We start from the raw sequence: 20,920 nt of genomic DNA, 5'->3' as shown, positions 1-20,920 counted from the left end.
AGAAATATATTGTGCATTCGGAACGAAAACAGCCGAGCGGTAGAACTTGACAAGTAAACCGCAATAAGTTTACAAGCATTACGACCTTGTCATTGTAAGCCACCATAGAAGTCATCAAGGAAACCACTGGGGCGTTTATTGTGATAAGGAGCGATAAGCTCCCGATATTACTTATTATTATTGTTAGCCTGCTGTCCCACTGCTGAGAAAAGGTCTCCACTAAGACTTCCACTGCTTTCTGTCCACTACATATAGGTACAAGAGCCAGAATAGGGCATAGGAATATCGAGAGCACATTAATCAGGGTTTATATCCCATAGTCAATAATGTTGAAGAGCTGTTTCACATTAGGTCGGATCGAAAGCTTTACAGGAACGACAAAGGTGTCCGATACATATCAACGGGCACATATCTTTCAACAGCATGGGTTAGGCCGTAACCGTTAGGGCGACCCGATAAAACTTTCGGCGACACATTTATCGGACGCTCAGCCACAATTTCGGTTGGGTCCGAAATACAGTATGTATATCTACGAGAATCAAATTTACTCAGTGGCTAAAATTTGGCCCACTCTACATACAAAGTTACCTAATTTGGGGGCCAGATTTTTGCCGCTCGGTATATTTGACCGGTACATGGGGTGATTAGAAAACAGTATTTTATTTTATTATAAATAATGGTAAGCTAATTATAATTTTGTAACCCCGTGTAATCGTTATTGGCAATTCAATTTGTCAAATTCAACATGTTTTCTTTCATTCTATAGTTTCGTGAATTTTATTAAAATTATAAATAGAAAGATAATTAATAAATACTTAAAAATATGTTCCTAGTAACATAATGAGGGCTATCGCGTATGAATTCGCCACTAGAGGCGCTAGTGTAGCGTGAGGTCTCCGAAATGTCAAATCTCATAGTTTTTGGGTGAGCTTCGCGGGTTTATTTATAATAAATGTGAATATTTTGCAATATCTGAAGTTTTATAGCAAATATTCCGGGGCAATGAATGTCTTTTTTGTCCTCCCTTTTTTCCGAACAAAACGGGGACTATGCAACACTGTGGCATGCTCGATATTTTTATGGCACGGTTTTAAGGTGTATTAAATATGATTTTAATCTAAACTTTGTTTTCACGCCCGTAACAACAGACTTTGAAAGCCATACTTAAAAACCTCACGCTACAGTGCGCCATCTAGTGAGACAAAAAACGATAGCCCTCATTGATATGGCTGTCTATGGGATAGAAGCACGGGTTTTCTTAGTATTACGCACTATATTGACATATAGTTCCCACTTTGAAAAAATATGTCAAAAAAATTAGCCTTCGGAATAATTTATCAAATTATCAAAAAAATCATCGATTTTGAGGTACGAACTCTCTTAATAGTGACGCTTTGGTGTTCGCTTGGCTCCGGTAGCTTATAGTGTAGCAACACCCGACCTAATGTAACCTATTCTAAAACTTACCACGATTTAGAGGACATTTTCTACTTTAGCGACCTTGGACGCGTGTTACAAGCCGCAGATGTACAAGTAAAGATGACAGCTCCAATTCTTCAGAATACCCATTACAGAGTATCACGCTCCTGTAGCCAGTTCTGAGACCGTTCAGCGGGTACGTAGCCTGCCCTATGAAGTTGGGGTCGCCGAACATATCCTCGTCCTGGACCAGGAAACGGATTAAAGCTAGATCGGGATTTGCGACTTCGAATTCGCATATGTCGTTCCATATTGGATTGATGCCGTTGTCAGCTGAAAATTGAAAGTTTTCGTTAGTTGCATGTTGGAGTAATGTTATAGTTTTTTGTATTAAATATACACTATTAAAGTACGGTCGCGGAGCACGATGAATTTCGCGCAATGACCTTCACTACTTGTCTCTGTCACTCGCGCGTGAATATTTGACGTATCCGCACGAGTTCATGTGTGCGAGCGCGACGGCAACTATTTACGCGCGAGCGGCAGGGACATATAGTGAAAGGTCATTGTACGAAATTTAGTAAAATGTTACGTCTCCTAATTTTATGTCATATGGTTTAAATTCTGACTTCATGTGTATGTGATATAAAATTGGAGTTTCCTGGGTAAAAAAAAATATTCTATTTAGTCTGTCTGTTAGATTATCTTATCAGAAAGTATTTTTCCTTTTGTCCATCAAACAAAAAGGAAGCGATTCAAAGTTCGGGAGTGGACCACTTTTTAGCACGGCGTGACGTCACGCGGAACTGGCTATAACTTCATCATTTTTGTTTAATGGGGAATGTCTGAAAATTTTAGAAACACTTGAAACTTTTTATATCAATAGGAATAACCTTTCTAATTAACAGAAAAAAATATCAGATTTTTAAGTAGCATCAATTAAAATATAAAACAAAGAGTTTTCTTTACCGCCAAATTACGACAGTCCGGTCGGTTACGGGTTGATCCATAGTCCAGAATAAAAAACATTAAAAAATAATTTATGTGTCTTTGACTCGATCGTTTTGACAGGTGACACTCTTTAGCGGCTCGGATAGTACCGACATGGAAATACCGACCCTGTTTTTCATCTACACACCCATAGAAGCTCATGTCAATTATTTTTAAATGTTTTTTTATTCTGGACTATGGAACAACCCGTAACCGACCGGACTGTCGTAATTTGGCGGTAAAGAAAACTCTTTAATTTTTAAAATTAATTGATGCTACTTAAAAATCTGATATTTTTCTCTGTTAATTAGGAAGGTTATTCCATCGATAAAAAAAGTTTCAAGCGATTCTAAAATTTTCATCAATTCCCCATTGAGATAAGAAAACATACGTGTTCAACATTTACTGATAAACTAGGCTAAAAATTCTAATTAGTCCTGCAGTTAAAATATAACACACCAGCTTATTCGCACTGGGCCGCGTGGGTACTAAAGCCCGGGACGTACCGAAATTACACAACAATGTCAACTCACCAACAGTCTTGGTGACAAGCTTGGTCCCGCTGTCATAGTCCGCGCCTATAATCTCCACCTCGACAAACGGACTCGCCGTCCCCCTCCCCGACTTGCACAAATGCCGCGCCCCAACGACCCTCAACATGACCGTCACTGGATTAACCTTCTTCTCTATACTCCTTTTATCATAAGGATTGTAAGTATCCTCAAACATGAACTGCGGTTTGAGCACGAAGCCACAGTTGCCATTCTCCTTGAACTTCCCCATATTGAGCTGCATAGGTTTGTCCTGAGTCTGGTAGTTCAAGGCGACCATTTGCGAGCCGCAATTCCAGAACTGAACAGGACTGTAATTAGACGAGTCGATCCTCTGCCCTTTCGGATAGATACGACTTAGCTGCACCGTGTGATACTTGAGGAAGAAATTGTTTTCCGGCTGGCACATCAGCCGTTCCGCCTTCGTTTCTGGAAAGGAGGACATCTCTTGGAAAATGAAACCTTTGTTTCGCAGGCGGTCCTGATTAAAGGCTACGGATCTGCAGTAGACTATTAGATCGGACATCTCTTTCGCTATGCGCCACGTGCGTTCCATTTTGCGGTGTTGGAGCGAGCGAGCGCTAGCGCTGTGAGCTGCTTCTTTTATGGCTGATAGCCATTCTAAGGCCACTTCGTTGCTTGGTGCTCGCATCTCGAATGGCGCGCACATGGAAGGACTGTGGATACGGACCAGCCAGCTCGGCGTGCGGTCCTGCTCGCCCACGAAGAGTTCAACGACCGCTCCGAGGACGTCCACGACGCCTTTCTGCCAGGAACCGAGAGCGCTCACGTCGTTTTCGAGGCAACTCTGTGAAAAAAAATGAAAATTAATTATACAGGGTGTCCCGTAAGTAGTACGACCAAATTAAAGGGGAGATAAGCGGGCATCCAACAAATATCTAAAAAAGACAAGAATGACAAAATTATTTTTTGTATCTATTTTATTTTATTTCTAGGTGGGCATTATTTTTAAAGTTCGCGGCGGCTGCGGGCCTCTGCTTTTAGAGGTACATAGTTAACTAATAAAATTATACACAAAGAAGAAAATATTCTGTGGTAATACCATACGAAAGATTTATGAATTTGCCGCGTTTTTGCAGGTTCAGCTTTCATTAGCCAGACTCTAATATTTAATCCGAGAGAGAGGGATGGTATGTACGATACGAACTTCAATTTTCGAATTTCGTAGTAGCCTAAACAGATAAGAACCCCACCGCTATATCCGGCGCTCTGGTCTCCAACTCCTGGACATAGTTGGCCGGGAACCAGTGATGCCGCTTGCCTCCGTAGTCTCCGCGCCACCAGCCCGCGTCCGGTTTGTCCACGTTCGTGATGATGGCGTGTTTGCAGAAGGACAGCTCGTCTTCCTGACGGGCTCTGTAGTCGTACAGAGCTTTCACGGTTAGCTGGAGGGAGAATAGTTTGGTTAAGTTTACTTATTCATTCAATATACCGGGCGTGGCCTGTAATACGAGCAAATAATTAAAACATAGATCATACTCGTCAAACTGAACATTAGTTCAGCGACTTTTAAAAATAATGGAGTCTAGATTTTCCTTTTTTCATACAAATTAAATAGGGTTAGGTTAGGGTTAATGTACACCATCCTAGAACCCAATTGACGTCGCCTGCCACGCTACAAACATCAAACACATTGCTTAAATTGTTTTGTCGAATAAACTTTAAACAGTACCTAAAACTTAAAAATAAAAAACTAATTGTCAAAATACCATAACGGGACTTATCACGCCATTTTTACACGAGTAATATTTACCTCGACGTTTCGGCAACGTTACAGTTGCCGTGGTCACGAGTAAACTGAAGTGTGGGGTGTCAAGTCTGCCTAGCAGCGCGAGTTTTAAACACTACGCGCACTACCCGCACTTGGTCACTTTTATTAGTCACCCTATCACACCGACACACAACACTAACAACGTGCGATCGTCCCTCCGAACATTCATCCCGACGCCGACACTTATTAATAACAGGATTCCACGAAGATTAAAGTTTATACCCATCGTCCCGGTTGAAATTCTTATGCTTTTTTATTTCAACTGCTTTACGTACCATTCTTGAGTAAAAATGACGTTCCGTGGACAGAATTTTGGGATTGTAAAGCTCAATCCAGTGATTTGGCCCTGACTCCAACAAATGCTCGGCTATGGCTGACTTGTTTACCTGGCGATTTTTAACAGCGAAACGAAAAAACGTTGACGAAACGTCGAGGTTAATATTACTCGTGTAAAAATAGCGTGATAAGTCCCGTTATGGTATTTTGACTATGAGTGAGAATCACGAAAGTTTGAAACGTTATAAAAAACTAATTATTTTAAAAAGTCGCTGAACTAATGTCGTTCAATTTGACGAGTGCAATCTATGTTTTAATAATTTGCTCGTGTTACATGCCACACCCGGTAACGGCCATGTATACCGGTCTGTATGGGTACATCACACAAATACGGTATATAGTTATGAAAATATTATACAGACAATGTTCAGCGAAGAGCAAAAATTGATTCGGGTGAAAATTGAATTCCTAGTGATTTCTGAAAATTCTGTTATGTCTTTTTCTAAAACGCTTTTCTCTATACAGCAAGTATGGCGCTACTTCATGTGACGTCACATGCAAGTAAAGAAATACACAGTTTAAGTAGCTTGAAGCAAATATAATTCACTAGATTACAACTAGGTTCTATGTAATATTTGAGAGTTATCAAAATTCAACCTTGCGTAGATAAAAACAAGGTCAAATATTTAACACACTCAAAAATTACGCCGCACTAATGACTACATAGCTAACCCTTTTTCAGGCTTACTGGGTATAATATCGCCCACTTAAATCTACACAAAGTTTTGACCTTTCTCTTTACACAGTGAAACGTGCAAAGCTTTGGACTGAATATAACGACATGATAAAGATAAATATTCACTTTCACGACACAACCACCAAAACGATCAAATACGACAACTAAACAAGAAACCCACTAATATTATAAACTAGAGTTTACCCGCGGCTTAGCACGCGTAAACTATTTGATCTGGTAGTTGCAGTTGAAATTTCGGGATTTTACAAAATTCCCGTGGGAAATCCCAAAATGTATATCGTAATCTTCATTGAGGTGTTGTGTTAAGAACAACTATCCCGTGGGAATATTGGAATAAAAGTAGCCTACGTGTTATTTCAGACATACAGCTATCTACATACCAAATTTCATGACTCTAAGCCCAGCGTAATCTGGCGCGCGGCAATGAATGGGTAAAGAGCTTTACAGACTGCAATACAGGATAATGAATAGATTTCTTTTTCCCTGAATCTATGCCAGTCATAGATAATAGATCGCTCGTTTTTGGCTTGAAATCCGAACTTGTGATTTTATTTTGCTTAATATACAAAATGTACACACCCAATATCATATTTTCTTAAGTTTTTCGTGATTCCCAAGGTCAAAGAATCGAATCGCTTTAAAATTCCAGAGAAATAATGCGTTGTTTGGGAGAAACGTGTCAAAATGGTGTTGTAGAGAGCCATCCTGCTCTGTCTCGTTTTTTTTCCGTTCTGGCGGTTCACTTTTATATTATAGATGCGAAAGTTTGTAAGTCTGTTTGTTTGTTTGTTACTTCATCACGTCTAAGCCACTGAACCGATTTAGACGAAATTCGGTATACAGATAGTTTGCGTCCCGAGGAAGGACATACGATAGTTTTTATCCTTGAAAATTGCATAGTCTCCGCAGGATGATGAAAACCGAATTCGACCCGGACGGAGTCGCGGGACACAGGTAGTGACAAACATAAAAGTACACAACAAGTATAAAAATGCAAGGAGTTTACTACAATACAGTATGGTACAAAATCAATTTAATTTGTTATAAGTTATAACCTTCTTTTTTGAAGTCGGTTAAAAATGATTCGCTTTTAACGTATGTATAGTGCCTTGAACGCATTATAAGAGTTTATAAATTACGAACATATCTGTTTTTGTTTATTTGACAAAATAAACGTGGCCAATTGTAATCAACGGACTAAATAAACATTTTCAGGGCACTGGGCTATTGCTGGGGCCTGAAAAAGGGTTCATCAAAGGTCTATGGACTCTGAGTGCACCAGTTACCAGTATACACTAACAGTTAAATAAAGCTCTAAATAAATAAATAAATACCATGGCGAAAACACAAACTGAGACATGGATGCACAGAAAAACCAGAAAAAGAGACCAGCGCTGGGAATCGAACCCAGGTCCTCAGCAATCCGTGCTGCGTGCCATAACCCCTACACCACCGCTGGACAGGAATCTAGACACGAATTTTTCCTATGCATACATATCTCAGGTTGCTTATTTCTACTACGCTACTTATGCAGCAGCACTAGCCACACTATGTTCCGCTCTCATCGAGAGACGTACGGAAATACAAAAAGACACCAAAAAACCAATCACAAATACCATGGGCCAATTGACACCAATTGACCTAGTCCCAAACTAAGCAAAGCTTTGTACTATGGATACTAATCAACTGATAAAAATACTTTATAGAGGTAAATATGTACTGTAAACATTCGTTTTACTCACATAAATATCTGCCCCGTGCGAGGATCGAACCCGGGGTCTCAACCTTCATAGTCAAGTTCTCTAACCACTAAGCTACGCGGTCTACTTCTACGCGTTTCTTATATTATTTTAATTCTCACCCAAACCACGCAAGTCTCGTGCACGTGTCATATACTGACAAAGAGCACCTTTGTGTCTACAGAAAAAATGCACAAAATATAACAGTAATGTTAGTAAAAAGATAAATTGGTTATAAAATGTTCTGGTACCTTACGTACCTTGGAGGTGAATGACGTTGGGTCCATGTAGCCAGGGGTCCCGTAGACCGAACTATCATCGGGCTCCTAAAAAGTGATATATAAAGTTGTAAGTAAAAAATGGTTATAGAAAGAAAAAAAAATTTCTTCGGCTTAAAAATAAAGGAACAAAATAAAATTACAAGGTACACAATAACGTATTACTTAAACCTTTTCACTTCTGTTTGTAAAGTTCGTATTTATGCTGGATGTAGGCACCATAAAATATACTTATTATGCTCTAGTGCATGAAGTAAAATAGTCTTCTAAGACCAAGGCAATCAGGTGCCAACTGCCGCGAACAATAGAAATTTATAAAATTAAGTAGTCATTTAAATTAATAAAACGAAGCAATCTATTAAGTATAGAAATAACAATGCATGAAAGATAAAAACTTCTAATGTTGCATATAATGCTTCTAATGTTGTGTATAGCTTGTTCATAAAAATCATAAAACCCATTTCACCCTCGACTAACTACCAACCCTCTCTTAAAACTCGGTGGGATATAAACTATTCGCGTAAAACCGCACGATTCATGCAATTTCTACTATTTTAATGGCTTTTCGTTTTTCATTATGTAACCGTCACACAAACTACTATTATTGTACTGTACAGTCACCTGCATAAATATCTGACACTTCCTACTGGCCCTAGAAATAGTCGTTTCTACGCAAGCTTTGTTGTGTCAGATATTTATGCTGGTGACTTGATTACCTTTTCATTGTAAGTATTAATGTTGGTACTCACAGAAATGATTTTTCTCACTATATCATCGCTTATGGGGTACCAGAGCCGGACTTTTTTATATAGCGGATGTATTTCGTAGTAGGAGACTAACTCCACCAAACTCTCGAAGGTGACTGTACCGATCGCGTACAGTCTGCCCTCCTGCTTTATCCGACAGTGTTTTATCTCCTTCTCTGTCCTGAGAAAAAAAGGCAATAGTGTTTTTTGTCTCATTGAGGCTTTAAGGAGCTTACTCCCGCAAAAAAGGGTATTATTTGAAAGAGAACCCTGTGTTTATACATTCGCTAAAAAAAATCTCAAAAATATACAACATGTCCTCACCCTCTGAAGAAAGACCAAAATCCCAACTAGAATTCCTTTTGAAGTGTTCTAATATTGTATTTTTTTTTCATCACACTTGCTCGTAAATGTTTTCGTAATGCAGGCTACCTTGTTTGCAACGCACCAAATAAAACCCTCGACCTTTTTTCTTGTCATAAAACCCAAGGTCGGTAAATGAGTTATTGCGCGTACTAATACTGCGCGCAAAGGTGTACGACATGATCGACGAGCACTGCAGGCGCACGCTGTGGGGGAGCTTGCTGGCGCTGCCCGCGAGCGCAGCCAGCGGTATCGGCCATTTTTGTAAAAATAATATTGATTCTTTCACAAATATACAATTTGACTCGCAAATGTGATGAAAAACATTGTATGTCGCACAAATTAAAGTCCTCAGTCTTCGAATTCGGGCTTCTAATAGAATGTCGTTCGTAATTCCTAACTTATCGCCCTTAAGACACAATGTACTATGATTAGATGAATATGAAAAAATATATATTATTTTATTACGTAAATCAGTAATTTCTCTGTTAATACTGTTGCGTTTGGTAATGACGACCAAAGTTACAAAAATATGTGTACCTACACGACCTTAACGTTAAGCGCATAAAGTCGTGTATACATATTTTTGTAACTTTGGCCGTGTCGATATCTTTGCCATGGACTGTGCTTAGCCATTGAGAAAAACGGCGGGCTCTTGGACTATACCTGAAGCTGATAGCGAATGTGCCTTGCTCTTTCTCGCTCGGCCGCACGAGGAACGCGCCGTCGCAGTTGGCTTTCCGGAGGAGCTCCTCCGCCTGCGCGCGATTCAGGTGCGCATGGAACCACTCCTTGCCTTCGTGCTTGTTCGGCTGAGGCACCGGCTCTTTCAGGGTTATCAGGAACTCCTGAAAGCATTTTTATTAATAGGCTCATCCAATTAGGTCACTTATTTTGGTTGGTGTGACCCATCAACTTTTTCTTTTCACTCGTTACTATAGTTACGGTCTCCTGACTCCTGAGTCACTCTTTAAACCATAAGTATATAGGGTTCAAATTTTCCAAACATGCATTTTTGTGGTAGTTTTAAGCCCCTTCTATAATACGGTATTTGACTATTTTGTAAATGTTTGATAAATTAAAAATTCACAATGCCTGTTATCGAATAGAGAAAGAGTTTTTAAGCTACCTTTACAAATAACAAAGTTATAATGGTTTAAAATTCAAGATTAGACAGAGAAAGACATACTGGCATGTGACGTCACACGCCAGTACCGCCATACTTGCTGCATAGAGAAAAGCGTTTGAGAAAGAGACAGGTCAAAAAATCGCTATAAATCCAATTTTTAACCGATTTCAATTTTCTCTTCGCTAAACACTATCTGTATATCTATATTTTCAAAGTAATATTAAGATATGGCAAATTAAGGAGTTGTCAAATACCGTATTGGTTCTAATAAGCATGACACAACATTTCTTCTAATAAACTGTACTACTTTCCCCTCTCTGACGGGACAGAATAACAACAAGAAGTAGTTGATCCACCTAGGTATAGATTAAACTTACTTGACTCCTCAACGGATGCTGTCTGTAGTGCGTGATCAAGCTATACAAACTGTCGAAACATATCGAATCAATAAGATAATACTTCGTCAACCCGCGTTCCTGTTTCAACTTGATCCTGCAGTGATTCGCTTTGCCCTGCCGCCAGAAAGAGAGGCAATAATCACCAACGAACGTGACGCTCTCTCTAACCAAGAACGTCCCATCACCCAGGTGTGCGTGAGCTCTCAACAAATCCTCCGCCTCCTGTCTATTCCCCGCTAGTTTTCCATGAAACCAGCATTCACCAAAATGCAGCTCATTCTGAGGCACTGAGGTATTGCTTTCTGTCTCTGTCTCGCTATCGCTCTCGACGTCAGTTTCTACTTGTGTGTTGTAGCTCTCAGTGTAATAAAGCTTGTTCTCAGTCAGTATAAAGGCGTGCGGATGCCATTCCCTGTCGACCGGGTCTTCTAACAATAAAATGCCGTTTTTGATCGTATTTCTCAAATCCAACTCTTTGCCTTCCTCTTGTTTTATCGCGAAGGAGTTCTCTTCAGCGCCGTCGGGTAGCTTCTTATGTTTTAGTATTATCTTTCTCCGTAAGTCGTGCGGGGATGGTAGACTGGTTTCGTTTTTCTCGAACGGTTGTATCAAAAGCATGTCGCCGAATACATCTTGGAATGCTGACGCCATACGTCGTTGTTGTGGTAAGGAACAGTTGTCTTCTATGGATAGTATGAGAGGGTAGTCTGATGTTACGAACGCGTGTTCTTTTATTGTGCGTAGGACGTCCATGAAGCGTATTTTGGTGGTGAGCGTGTGTCCGTGGTATATGAAAGGGGTGCCGTCGGGGCCGTCCCAGCAGTCCAGCTCGATGCAGCGACATCCTGAGCGGAGGCAACGGACGTAGGCCTCCAAAGATGATTCGCTGGAGAACTGGTCACCTGTTAGGTACCTGGGGATAAACGGTAGTTTATACAATACAATACAATAAGAATAACTTTTTATTAAACAGAAAACATAGGTAAACAGAGGTTTTCCAAGGTAAGCAAAAGGCGGCCCTATCGCTTCAGAGCGATCTCTTCCAGGTAATCTTTTCAAGAGACAGAAGTAAGCAATAGATTTTAGCAAGTGGTGCAATTTATAGTAGAAGAATTTATTGTAGAGATGCAACTGATATTCCATCTGTATCTGTTTTAGGCTGAAAAATAAAAAGCCCTGTGCCTTGTCGACCGTTTTGTGTTAGTCCAAGAATGTTTTTATTTTGTTGACGAATATTTTGATTATTCATTATTTATTTTATTTGATTTTATAATATGACTATGGTAAATATAACATTTTTTCTGATCTTTTGCCTACCTCTCATAATAAATAAATAAATAGTTTGTTGACGAATATTTTCATTGTTTTAATTATTGTAATTGACATTATGTGAGTAAGAATAGGCTTGAAGTGTATTCAGCAAATTATTAATAATATTTTTTATCTATATATGACTCTATGTCATAAATTACATTTAATTAATTTCAGTCATATCATTGGAGATAAAACCAGTTTCAAGAACCGACAGACTGGAGACGATGTGACAGGTCAAAGTCAGTATTATTTACATGGGTCACTCACGTGTTGTGCGACGAAGATATCCAATAGTGCGACAGCGGTCTCGTCATGTCCTGCGTTATGTGATCGTTGCGCGCGTCCCAGATCGAGTTGTGCTTCGAGAACAGCATTTCTATGAACTGGAACAAGTAAATATATCGTCGTTGATACTGCAATACCGCATAATTAGCATTTTCAATAAGGTACAATTTTCATTATCAGATCAGTACAATGTTAGTACTCTTCTAACAGTGAAAATTATACCTTATGGACAAAGCTAGTTACGCGGTATTGCAGTAACAACGACCATATTATAATTTAGAAGAGCTAGACCCACTCATCTACTTGTACAGTCAGCATCAAAAGTAGAAGATCACCTTTTTACTTTGTTGTTTTAACACATTTATAAGATGCTGTGAAAGTGTAAAACGACAAAGTACAAAAGTATGTAGTAGTATAGTACTTTTGATGCTGCCCGTACCATACGTACACCGCGTACAGATGTGGTAATAACTTTCCATCGTATTTTATTGGAAAAGTTCTTATTTATAGTGCTCTCTCTTTTAGCTTCAGTACCCATCGTACAGCCGTTTTGACATTGACAGTAAATAATAAAGTTTCATATGAATGGATATGAAAATATCACTCATTTTAATAGAACAATTGATTTACATTTCAGGTGCCGTCGTATTTCGACTTCCGATGGAAATATTATGCAGTATAACTATGACAATGGAACAAAGTAATAGTTATTTGTGTCACAAGGGAGCAAAATGGTGTATTTACGGCGAGGGTGTACATTGAATCCAGAATGTAGCGAAGGATTCTGCAATAGAGGGTTGCAATGAGGGATTCTAAAGTAGAATCCTGAGCGTAATGAGGGGTTCAAGTGTTAACGCCCATGATGAAAATAATTTTGCTCCTGAGTGGCTCATACAACTTTTCACAACGAGCATTAAGGAACTTGAAAAAAAATAATTCTAAATATTATTAAAGAACAACCAGCATAGAAAAAGGCGTGGCTTTACAATTATCAACTTCATAAAATGACATTTGCAATAAAAGACTTAGAAAAGCCTTGAACAGAAAAGTTGCACTTTGCTCCCTCTCGTCAGGAAGGAAAAGTTACTTTTCTGAAGGAGAGGTGTGAAAAATTTATTTTTGTTTTCTACTGTTTCACACCAGCAGTTTGACTTTATTCGCGCTGGAACTCGCGAAGCGTGATCGACGTCCCGTTAGAGCAGTACAGCGAGTACTGTCGAATATAGCGGTCCCTTACCTCGATGAGACTAAAGTAGGGCTCGTAGATATCCCTCTGCGGGTCCTTCAGGTAGTCCCGTATGAACTGCGAGGCGCGCGCCTCGTCCTCGCCGAGCCGGTCGTGCTGTTCCACCAACAAGAAGCGCTGGAACTCGCGGAGCGTGATCGACGTCCCGTTAGAGCAGTACAGCGAATACTTGTCGAATATGTCGTGGACATTCTGCGGAAGAGCGAGTTCAGTTTTTTATTATGAGAGGGTGGAAAACGAGCTGGAGGGTCATCTGATGGTAAATCATCAGATCACCACCGCCCATCAAGCAGCTTTTAAGAAAGTATAAGACCTTTTCCGGAAACACTGTGGCAGGAATATACAGTCGAGAGCATAAATATCTAGCCATAGCATCAAATATATGTGTATACATCGATCTAGCCATAGCATCAAATATGTGTGTGTTGTCTGGGTGAGCGGTTGGTTCCGAAAGAGTGTGACGTCTCTCGATGAGAGCGGAACATAGATGTCGCTAGTGCTGCTGCATAAGTAGCGTAGTAGAAATAAGCAACCTGAGATATGTATGCATAGGAAAAAATCGTGTCTAGATTCCTGTCCAGCGGTGGTGTAGGGGTTATAGCACGCAGCACGGATTGCTGAGGACCTGGGTTCGATTCCCAGCGCTGGTCTATTTTTCTGGTTTTTCTGTGCATCCATATCTCAGTTTGTATTTTCGATATGGTTTCACGGAATACCCGTAAAAGTAACAAATTTGGAGTTGAAATAAAAAATACAAAAAGACTCCAAAAAAACAATCATAATATGTGTATACATCGATCTTATCTATTAGTGGCATAAAGGTGTATACATACATATTTTTGGCGTCGTGGACGTGGACAAATAATGTTAAAAATGTGCTTATTTTTTTCTATGCTTCGCTAATAATCGAAATTTTTGTTGTAATGTACCTCATACTAGTGTCTGTAACATAACATACTTACTTATATTTATGCCCTTGACCACAAAACAGATAGGTACAGAAGTCAATCACATGTATGTACTTCACTTTTCATACCTACGCTAGGCGGTCGCTCAAGGGTTGTCAACTATGGCTTATACACAAAAAACTATCATGGTAGTGGCACTCTTATCTAGTTGTTTGATTTATTGTTGAGAATGTAACGGGAAGAATGGACATATTAATTAATAATAACTAGAATATTTTAATTTTGACGTCATTGTTCCCACTTGCAGCTTAAAATACGACAATTTACCGTTTAATGTTGAATTTAAACAACCGTCCAAACCGGTCTGAGATATCGTGTCCGTGAGCAGTGATGTGTGCGTTGCTTGAGCGCACTTTGAATGTAGATTGATTTCTGTTTCTATACCTACCTGTTTTGTGCCTTGACTGAACTAGCCCTTACCTGCGGTATCGCATACGTAATCCATTAAATCTGGCATTTGAATTGAAATTCCGAGATTTTGCAAAATTTCCATGGGAATCCCCAAATTTATTTTGGCCATAAGTACTCGTAGGTACATAGCTGTATAGATAGTTATGTCCCTTGCTGTACAGTGCTTCTAGTCTCTTAATGCCTTTGACAGTTGTCGTGTTCTGAATAAACATGACTGAAAAAGAACGTTGTTAAGATCGAGAGCAAGTGCATCTAGCATAACTCTATCCAACCAAGTCACTCGCTCGCATTCCCAATAATATACCTACGTTTTCATTCATGTTTAGTCGAAACACAAATGGCAAAGGCATTAAGAAAATAGAAGCACTATATCGATATAATATCGTGTAAACATCGGGCACACTCACGTTCTCGTCAAATATAAGCTTGTGGTACAATATCGAGAAGTCGTCGAAGCTTATTTCCCCCCGCTTGTTGGCGTCTACCTCCTGAAATATATCGCGCAGCTTGCTCGTCGATATCTTGCAGTTAATCTTTGGCAGGAAAGCTTTCACCTCCTTCAGTGTTATCCTGGGAAAATAGAGGCGTATGATTGGTACAAATGGGCTGGTTTTCTAAAATAAAGGCGAATGGATGGTACAAATGGGAAATGGCTAAAGTAAAGGTGTGGGGGCCTAAAATAAAGGCGAATGCATGGTACAATTACGAATCGTATCATTTTGCTATAGCAATCAAATAAATATTATAAAAAATTACAAGCATTTTACATAATATTTAAAAAATATATATATTTTGTTTAGCATGGCAAGGGCAAATATATCAAAGTGACAGATATAAAAAACCAGTCGGAATCGCGCACTGAAGGTTTCGTACAAAATGTACGCGGTTTGGGATAATTTGACATGGGCAGACAGAATATTTAAAAAAATTAGATTTTCAAGCAGACTAACTTTTCGGCCAGGACACAAGTTTTTATACCGCAAATACCTACTCTAACCTCGTAAGTCCTTGTGTACTTTACAAAGTACAAATTTATCAATGAAATATGAACTTTAAATCTATTTAAGTCATTTCCAAAATCACAAAAACTAAAATTCTCGGCTCGATCTGCAGAACTATGTACGATAAAAAATCAGGACTTACGAGGCTAAAATGTCAACCAGCTTTCGTGACACTGGGATTTGAACACCCTACCATTGTGTATGCATTAGCATACATTCTGAATGCATCGCTTTCATTCGCTTGCATTTGTATAATAGAAGGGCTCACGTCATCTCTTTATAGCTAAGGTCATGTATACAGAGAAAACCGGTCAAGTGCGAGCCGGGCTTGCGCACCGACGATTCCTTACAAATCTCTTTATTGTAAATTGTCTCTGGTCTCCGCGATATAGACCCAGAGTAAGCCCAGAGTCGAGAGCGGAGCCCGCCCATGAACCATTTTTGTAATCTATACTATACTATCCATACTTAATATTATAAATGAGAAAGTGTGTGTGTTTGTCCGTCTTTCTTTTTGGCATGGAGGTAGTTTATGGGCCAGATAGTGGCATAGGCTACTTTTTATCCCGGAAAAATGCACAGTTCCCGAGGGAACAGCGCGCGATAACCGAATTCCACGCGGGCGAAGCCGCGGGCAAAAGCTAGTATTTTTATAGTTCAAATAAATTATTTTAGTCTTTATTCTATTCTTCTAATTTTAAAGGTATCGGTGTTAGCAGAACCCAGCTCCTAAGTAAAAGTATGTACGCAGTGTCGGATCGTTTCATTTTTTTATTTTTGACTGGATGGCAAACGAGCAAGTGGGTCTCCTGATGGTAAGAGATCACCACTGCCCATAGACACCTGAAACACCAGGGGGATTGCAGATGCGTTGCCAACCTAGAGGCCTAAGATCCAAGGCTCTGTCCATTGGAGGACAATTTCGCCAGTGTATGTAGGTTTTGCCGTTGTACGGTGAAAAAATTGTAGAAAACGAAATATGATAGGTAATCCTAGGTTCCTAGGTACTTCAGAAATAAACAATAAGTCTTATTGTCATATTGAATTGTAAGTGAAAATAGGCTTTGACGTGTAAAGCGCTACACAGGAAATTAAACCTTAGTAAAGCAATTTCTTGGTCGACTATACATAAACATTCTGCGTATTTTATATTTTACTGAAATAGGGTTTGGAACAATGAAAAATTAGTTTTTTTGGCGGTAAGTCACCTAAAGTGTACACGAGTTTTCGTGAAAATGCGAATAATTGTGTGAAATGTGCTCTCTTCAAGTGAAGGCATGATTCTACGTTTGTCTTTACCGGTATTTTTGTAACACCCGTGTACATATTTTAACTTTGAAAGTTAACATTTTTATGTTTGCTGTTTCAAGATTGATAGTAAAATAATCGCAACCATCCTTGCAGGTGTTAAAATGAATGCTATGTATAATGAATACAGTCGGCAGTTTAGTTATATAAGCCGACATTGCGGATTACATTCAGAGGGCATGCTACAATATAAGTACGTTATTGAATACATCAATGGAGGCGAGACTTATTATTAGAGGCACAAGATGTCAGCATGTCTGTTAGCAAACTTGACAATAAGCTAAGAGTTGAAAGTAAGAACTAAAACTAAAATCTGATTTGATAATTTGGCAGTTTTGCTGATTTGGAACCATTTATTTCGTGACATGTACATTTTTATTTCATATTTTTCGATGTCGTCAAGAAATGTTTTCTTTTTGGGGTTCCGTAGCCAAAATGGCAAAAACGGAACCCTTAAAGTTTCGCCATGTCTAGTGTCCGTCTGTCCGTCCGTCCGCGGTTTTGCTCAGACTATCAGTGCTAGAAAGCTGTAATTTTGCAGGGATATATGTAGCAACAAAATGGTAAAAACTAAACAATTAGTAAAAAAAATTTTTTAAGGGACCTCCCATAGACGTAAACATCAGACGTAAAGTGGGGGTGTTTTTTTTTCTTGTCTAATCCTATAGTGTGGGGTATCATCGGATAGGTTTTTTAAGATCGTGAAGATGTTTTTTCTATTCAGTAATCTGTTTGCGAACTATTCTACTTTAAAGAACAAGTTTTCATTAAAATCAAGCGTCCATTACAAATACAAATAGTACCTTTATTGATACAATATCATCTATGTAGGTTCAAGGGTTTGGATTGGACTCCACCATTGGTAAACCAACTGGTCTATACTTTTGTATTATTTCCTCCTGAATCCTCACTTTTTTTAAGAGTTGTAATACTTCAGATGACATGTGGGTAGCTTTCAACCAATCAACCTTCTTAAAATTCTTAATTCAATAAGCAATTTGTACTTTATAATAAAGTACATTCACCATGATATTATTGGTGTTAATTAAAAAAAATGTTCTATGAAATGTATGTAAGGACTTATGAGGATATATAAAGTTGGCATTCAAAACATTTATCATACCCAACGAAAAATCTTACATACTTACTAGAATGCTATGACGAATTGTGGATTTTGTAGCCTTTAATCGCTTTAATATTTTGTTTAAATGTAAATATGATAAACATATTAACTTCTAAGTCCTAGCATACTTTGTAATGTACAAATGAATTGTAAGAATTACCAATTGTACTAGGTGAAGTACAAATCTTTAAATATCTTAAAATAAAATTGAAAATCACAAAACTTGAAATTCACCACTTGGCTCAAAATACTTTTTGTAATAACAAAACAAACAGGACTTACAATCTAACATTTTTTTTTATGAAATAGCTGGCAAACTAGCATCCGGGTCACCCTGATTCTGATGGTAAGCGATTACCGCCACCCATGGACACCTACAGCATTATTAGGACTGCGGGTCCGTTCCCGGCCTAAAGGGGAGGGTGATAGAGGAGGGGAAGGGGGGAGTAAAAGGGGGAAGGGGGGATAAATTACGATGTTAAGAAGAACCAATATAAAAATGTTGGTTCCTACAAAGCTAATTGTTTAATTACTTCAAAAGCAAAGCAACAACAACTTACTATTATTTAAGTGTCAAGACAGTAAGTTACTTAGTTAGTGTTTAAAGAAATTGACCATCAGAGGACAATTTACCAGTGCCTAATTAGTTTTGCCGTTGTGATGTTAAAAATTGTAGAAAACTAAATATGAAATGTAATGGGATGAATAATGACAGTACTAATCCAAAAGAATCTCAAAACTTATTCTTCCAGTTGATAATCTAAAGCAATTTTCTTAATTATTAATTAAAAAAATACCACTAATTTCAATGAAGTTTAAATCATTATATATCACTTAAAAAAAGTACATAATTCACACATAAAACATTTTAGTCCGCTCAGCAAATGAAAATAAATTCAAAACATCACAGTGAACCAGTGAAAACACACATAAACAAAATCAACACAGTCTTAGCCAACGTAAACAAGAAATAATACATCAATACTCAAAATATGTTGATGCTTACTTTTCATGAGAATTCTCGATTGCATAGAACTCCTTCCTTAACCAGCGCTCAATCTGCAACGGATATGGTGCATTGATAGCCTCGTCAACTAGGTACCTCACACCCTTCACCCAAGACTCACATTCTTTCTCCATCTGGGCTACAACATAAGAATGTTATGTGTTAAACTTTTGTGATTTTCACTCATAGTACACTCATAGTACCTTACACAGGACATCATGCTAAACACACAAGTACTATTTTATTTACATCAACATTTCAACCTCATTACAGTGGCCGTGGTCATGAGTAGTCTCAACACAATGTGTTTAGCGTGATAAGTCCCATGTTTGTTATTTAACTATAGTATAAGAATGTTTATTTTAAACGCATTGCAGCAGCACAGCGGTATAAATTTGCAAAATCACAACAAAGCTTTGAATATCCTATGAAAACATTCTATATTTATCGCAGTACTGTTTGTAATCCCCTTGAACACTTACTAACGAACGATGCCGATCTCAACTTGAACTCTGTGCCATAATAAATAGTGAAGCATTTGGAATTTTCCAGACGCTTCGTGTCTTCAGCCCAGCGCTCGAAGTCTTTGGAGAACTTGCCGACTCTCACTTCTTTGATGTCCCGGATGTCTAAAGCACCTTCGTAAGCGTGTCGCTGAGTCGTTGCGTTCATAGTGCGGTACCATATTACTTGGTGGGTCTCCCGTCTCACCGAGAGCGTACGATAATCTGGCCTTTTCCGCGGAAAGAACAGAAGCACTGTCGACCCTCGTTCAATATACGATATCAGCTGATCAGCCTCATGGATCAGCCTGTCGCTACTACCGTTGTACCAAACGGAACTCATCGCGGTTTATTTATTCACGCGCCCCGTTTCAACGCTAACAACAACATGGATTATATTTCAGATAGCCAGAGACACGACTTGGAATTATAAATAATAACTTTCAGTACAAACTAAACTTAATAAAGTAAGTTAATGAATTAAATCTGCAATGCACTGTGCAACATTCCGCTCTTGTTTGTTTGACACTTCTGACTGAACTGAACTCTGGAGCGTTTTTCAACTTCCTCTCCCTTTTGTAGCAAAGAGAATATAACCACTACGTTTTGTAGTGGCGCCCATTCTTTTAAGACTACGCAACAGTATGGATACTGGGTATTTTGAGCCAATATTTTGCCACGTTTTTAGGGTTCCGGAGCCAAAATGGCAAAAACGGACCCTTATAGTTTCTGTCTGTCCGTCCGCGGCTTTGCTTAGGGACTATCAATACTAGAAAGCTGAAATTTTGCACGGATATATATGTCAACTATGCCAACAAAATGGTACAATAAAAAATTCAAAAAAAATATTATTAGTGTACCTCCCATAGATGTAAAGTGGGGGAGTTTTTTTTCTCATACAAACCCTATAGTGTGGGGTATCGTTGGATAGGTCTTATAAACAAATTAGGGGTTGCTAAGTCAATTTTTCGATTCAGTGATTGGTTTGCGAAATATTCAACTTTAAAGTGCATATTTTCATTAAAATCGAGCGTCCCCCCCCCCTCTAAAATCTAAACCATGTGGGTGGAAAATTTTTAAAAAATTCAGGATGGAAGTAAGTAGGTATACCAAACTTGCAAGGAAAACTATAACGGCTAAGTTTGCTTGAGAATTATTAGTAGTTAAGAGTAAATTAAGAGTAAATAGCAGCCTAAGGTATAAAATATACCTGATCTTGGAAGATTCCATATAAAAATATGACTTTTCGTAATGGCTACGGAACCCTATTTTGGGCGTGTCCGGCACGCTCTTGGCCGGTTTTTATTTCTTTTATTA

The 20,920-nt window shown here is 38.7% G+C and overlaps 1 protein-coding gene across 2 annotated transcripts; it reads right to left on the bottom strand.

The window, feature by feature from the left end:
• Positions 1-1,026: 1,026 nt before the first annotated feature.
• sl (small wing phospholipase C gamma 1) lies at positions 1,027-20,155 on the bottom strand. Of its 2 annotated transcripts, none has more exons than XM_074099743.1 (12): positions 19,583-20,155; positions 19,101-19,239; positions 15,070-15,232; positions 13,275-13,475; positions 12,020-12,135; positions 10,418-11,351; positions 9,578-9,759; positions 8,552-8,729; positions 7,776-7,850; positions 4,175-4,366; positions 2,943-3,768; positions 1,027-1,752 (listed from the first exon to the last, which is right to left on the bottom strand). In XM_074099743.1, exons 1-12 carry the CDS (start codon positions 19,944-19,946, stop codon positions 1,493-1,495), a joined length of 3,630 nt encoding a protein of 1,209 aa, XP_073955844.1. In that variant the 5' UTR covers positions 19,947-20,155; the 3' UTR covers positions 1,027-1,492. The 2 variants fall into 2 exon arrangements, with proteins under 2 accessions (XP_073955844.1, XP_073955852.1); XM_074099751.1 differs by having other exon boundaries at positions 7,785-7,850.
• Between the last annotated feature and the right edge of the window lie 765 nt (positions 20,156-20,920).

Source organism: Choristoneura fumiferana, chromosome Z, assembly GCF_025370935.1.
Source record: "Choristoneura fumiferana chromosome Z, NRCan_CFum_1, whole genome shotgun sequence".
NCBI lineage: Eukaryota > Metazoa > Arthropoda > Insecta > Lepidoptera > Tortricidae > Choristoneura > Choristoneura fumiferana.
The sequence above is the reverse complement of the archived record's forward strand: the minus strand, read 5'-3'. Positions and strand labels throughout refer to the sequence as shown.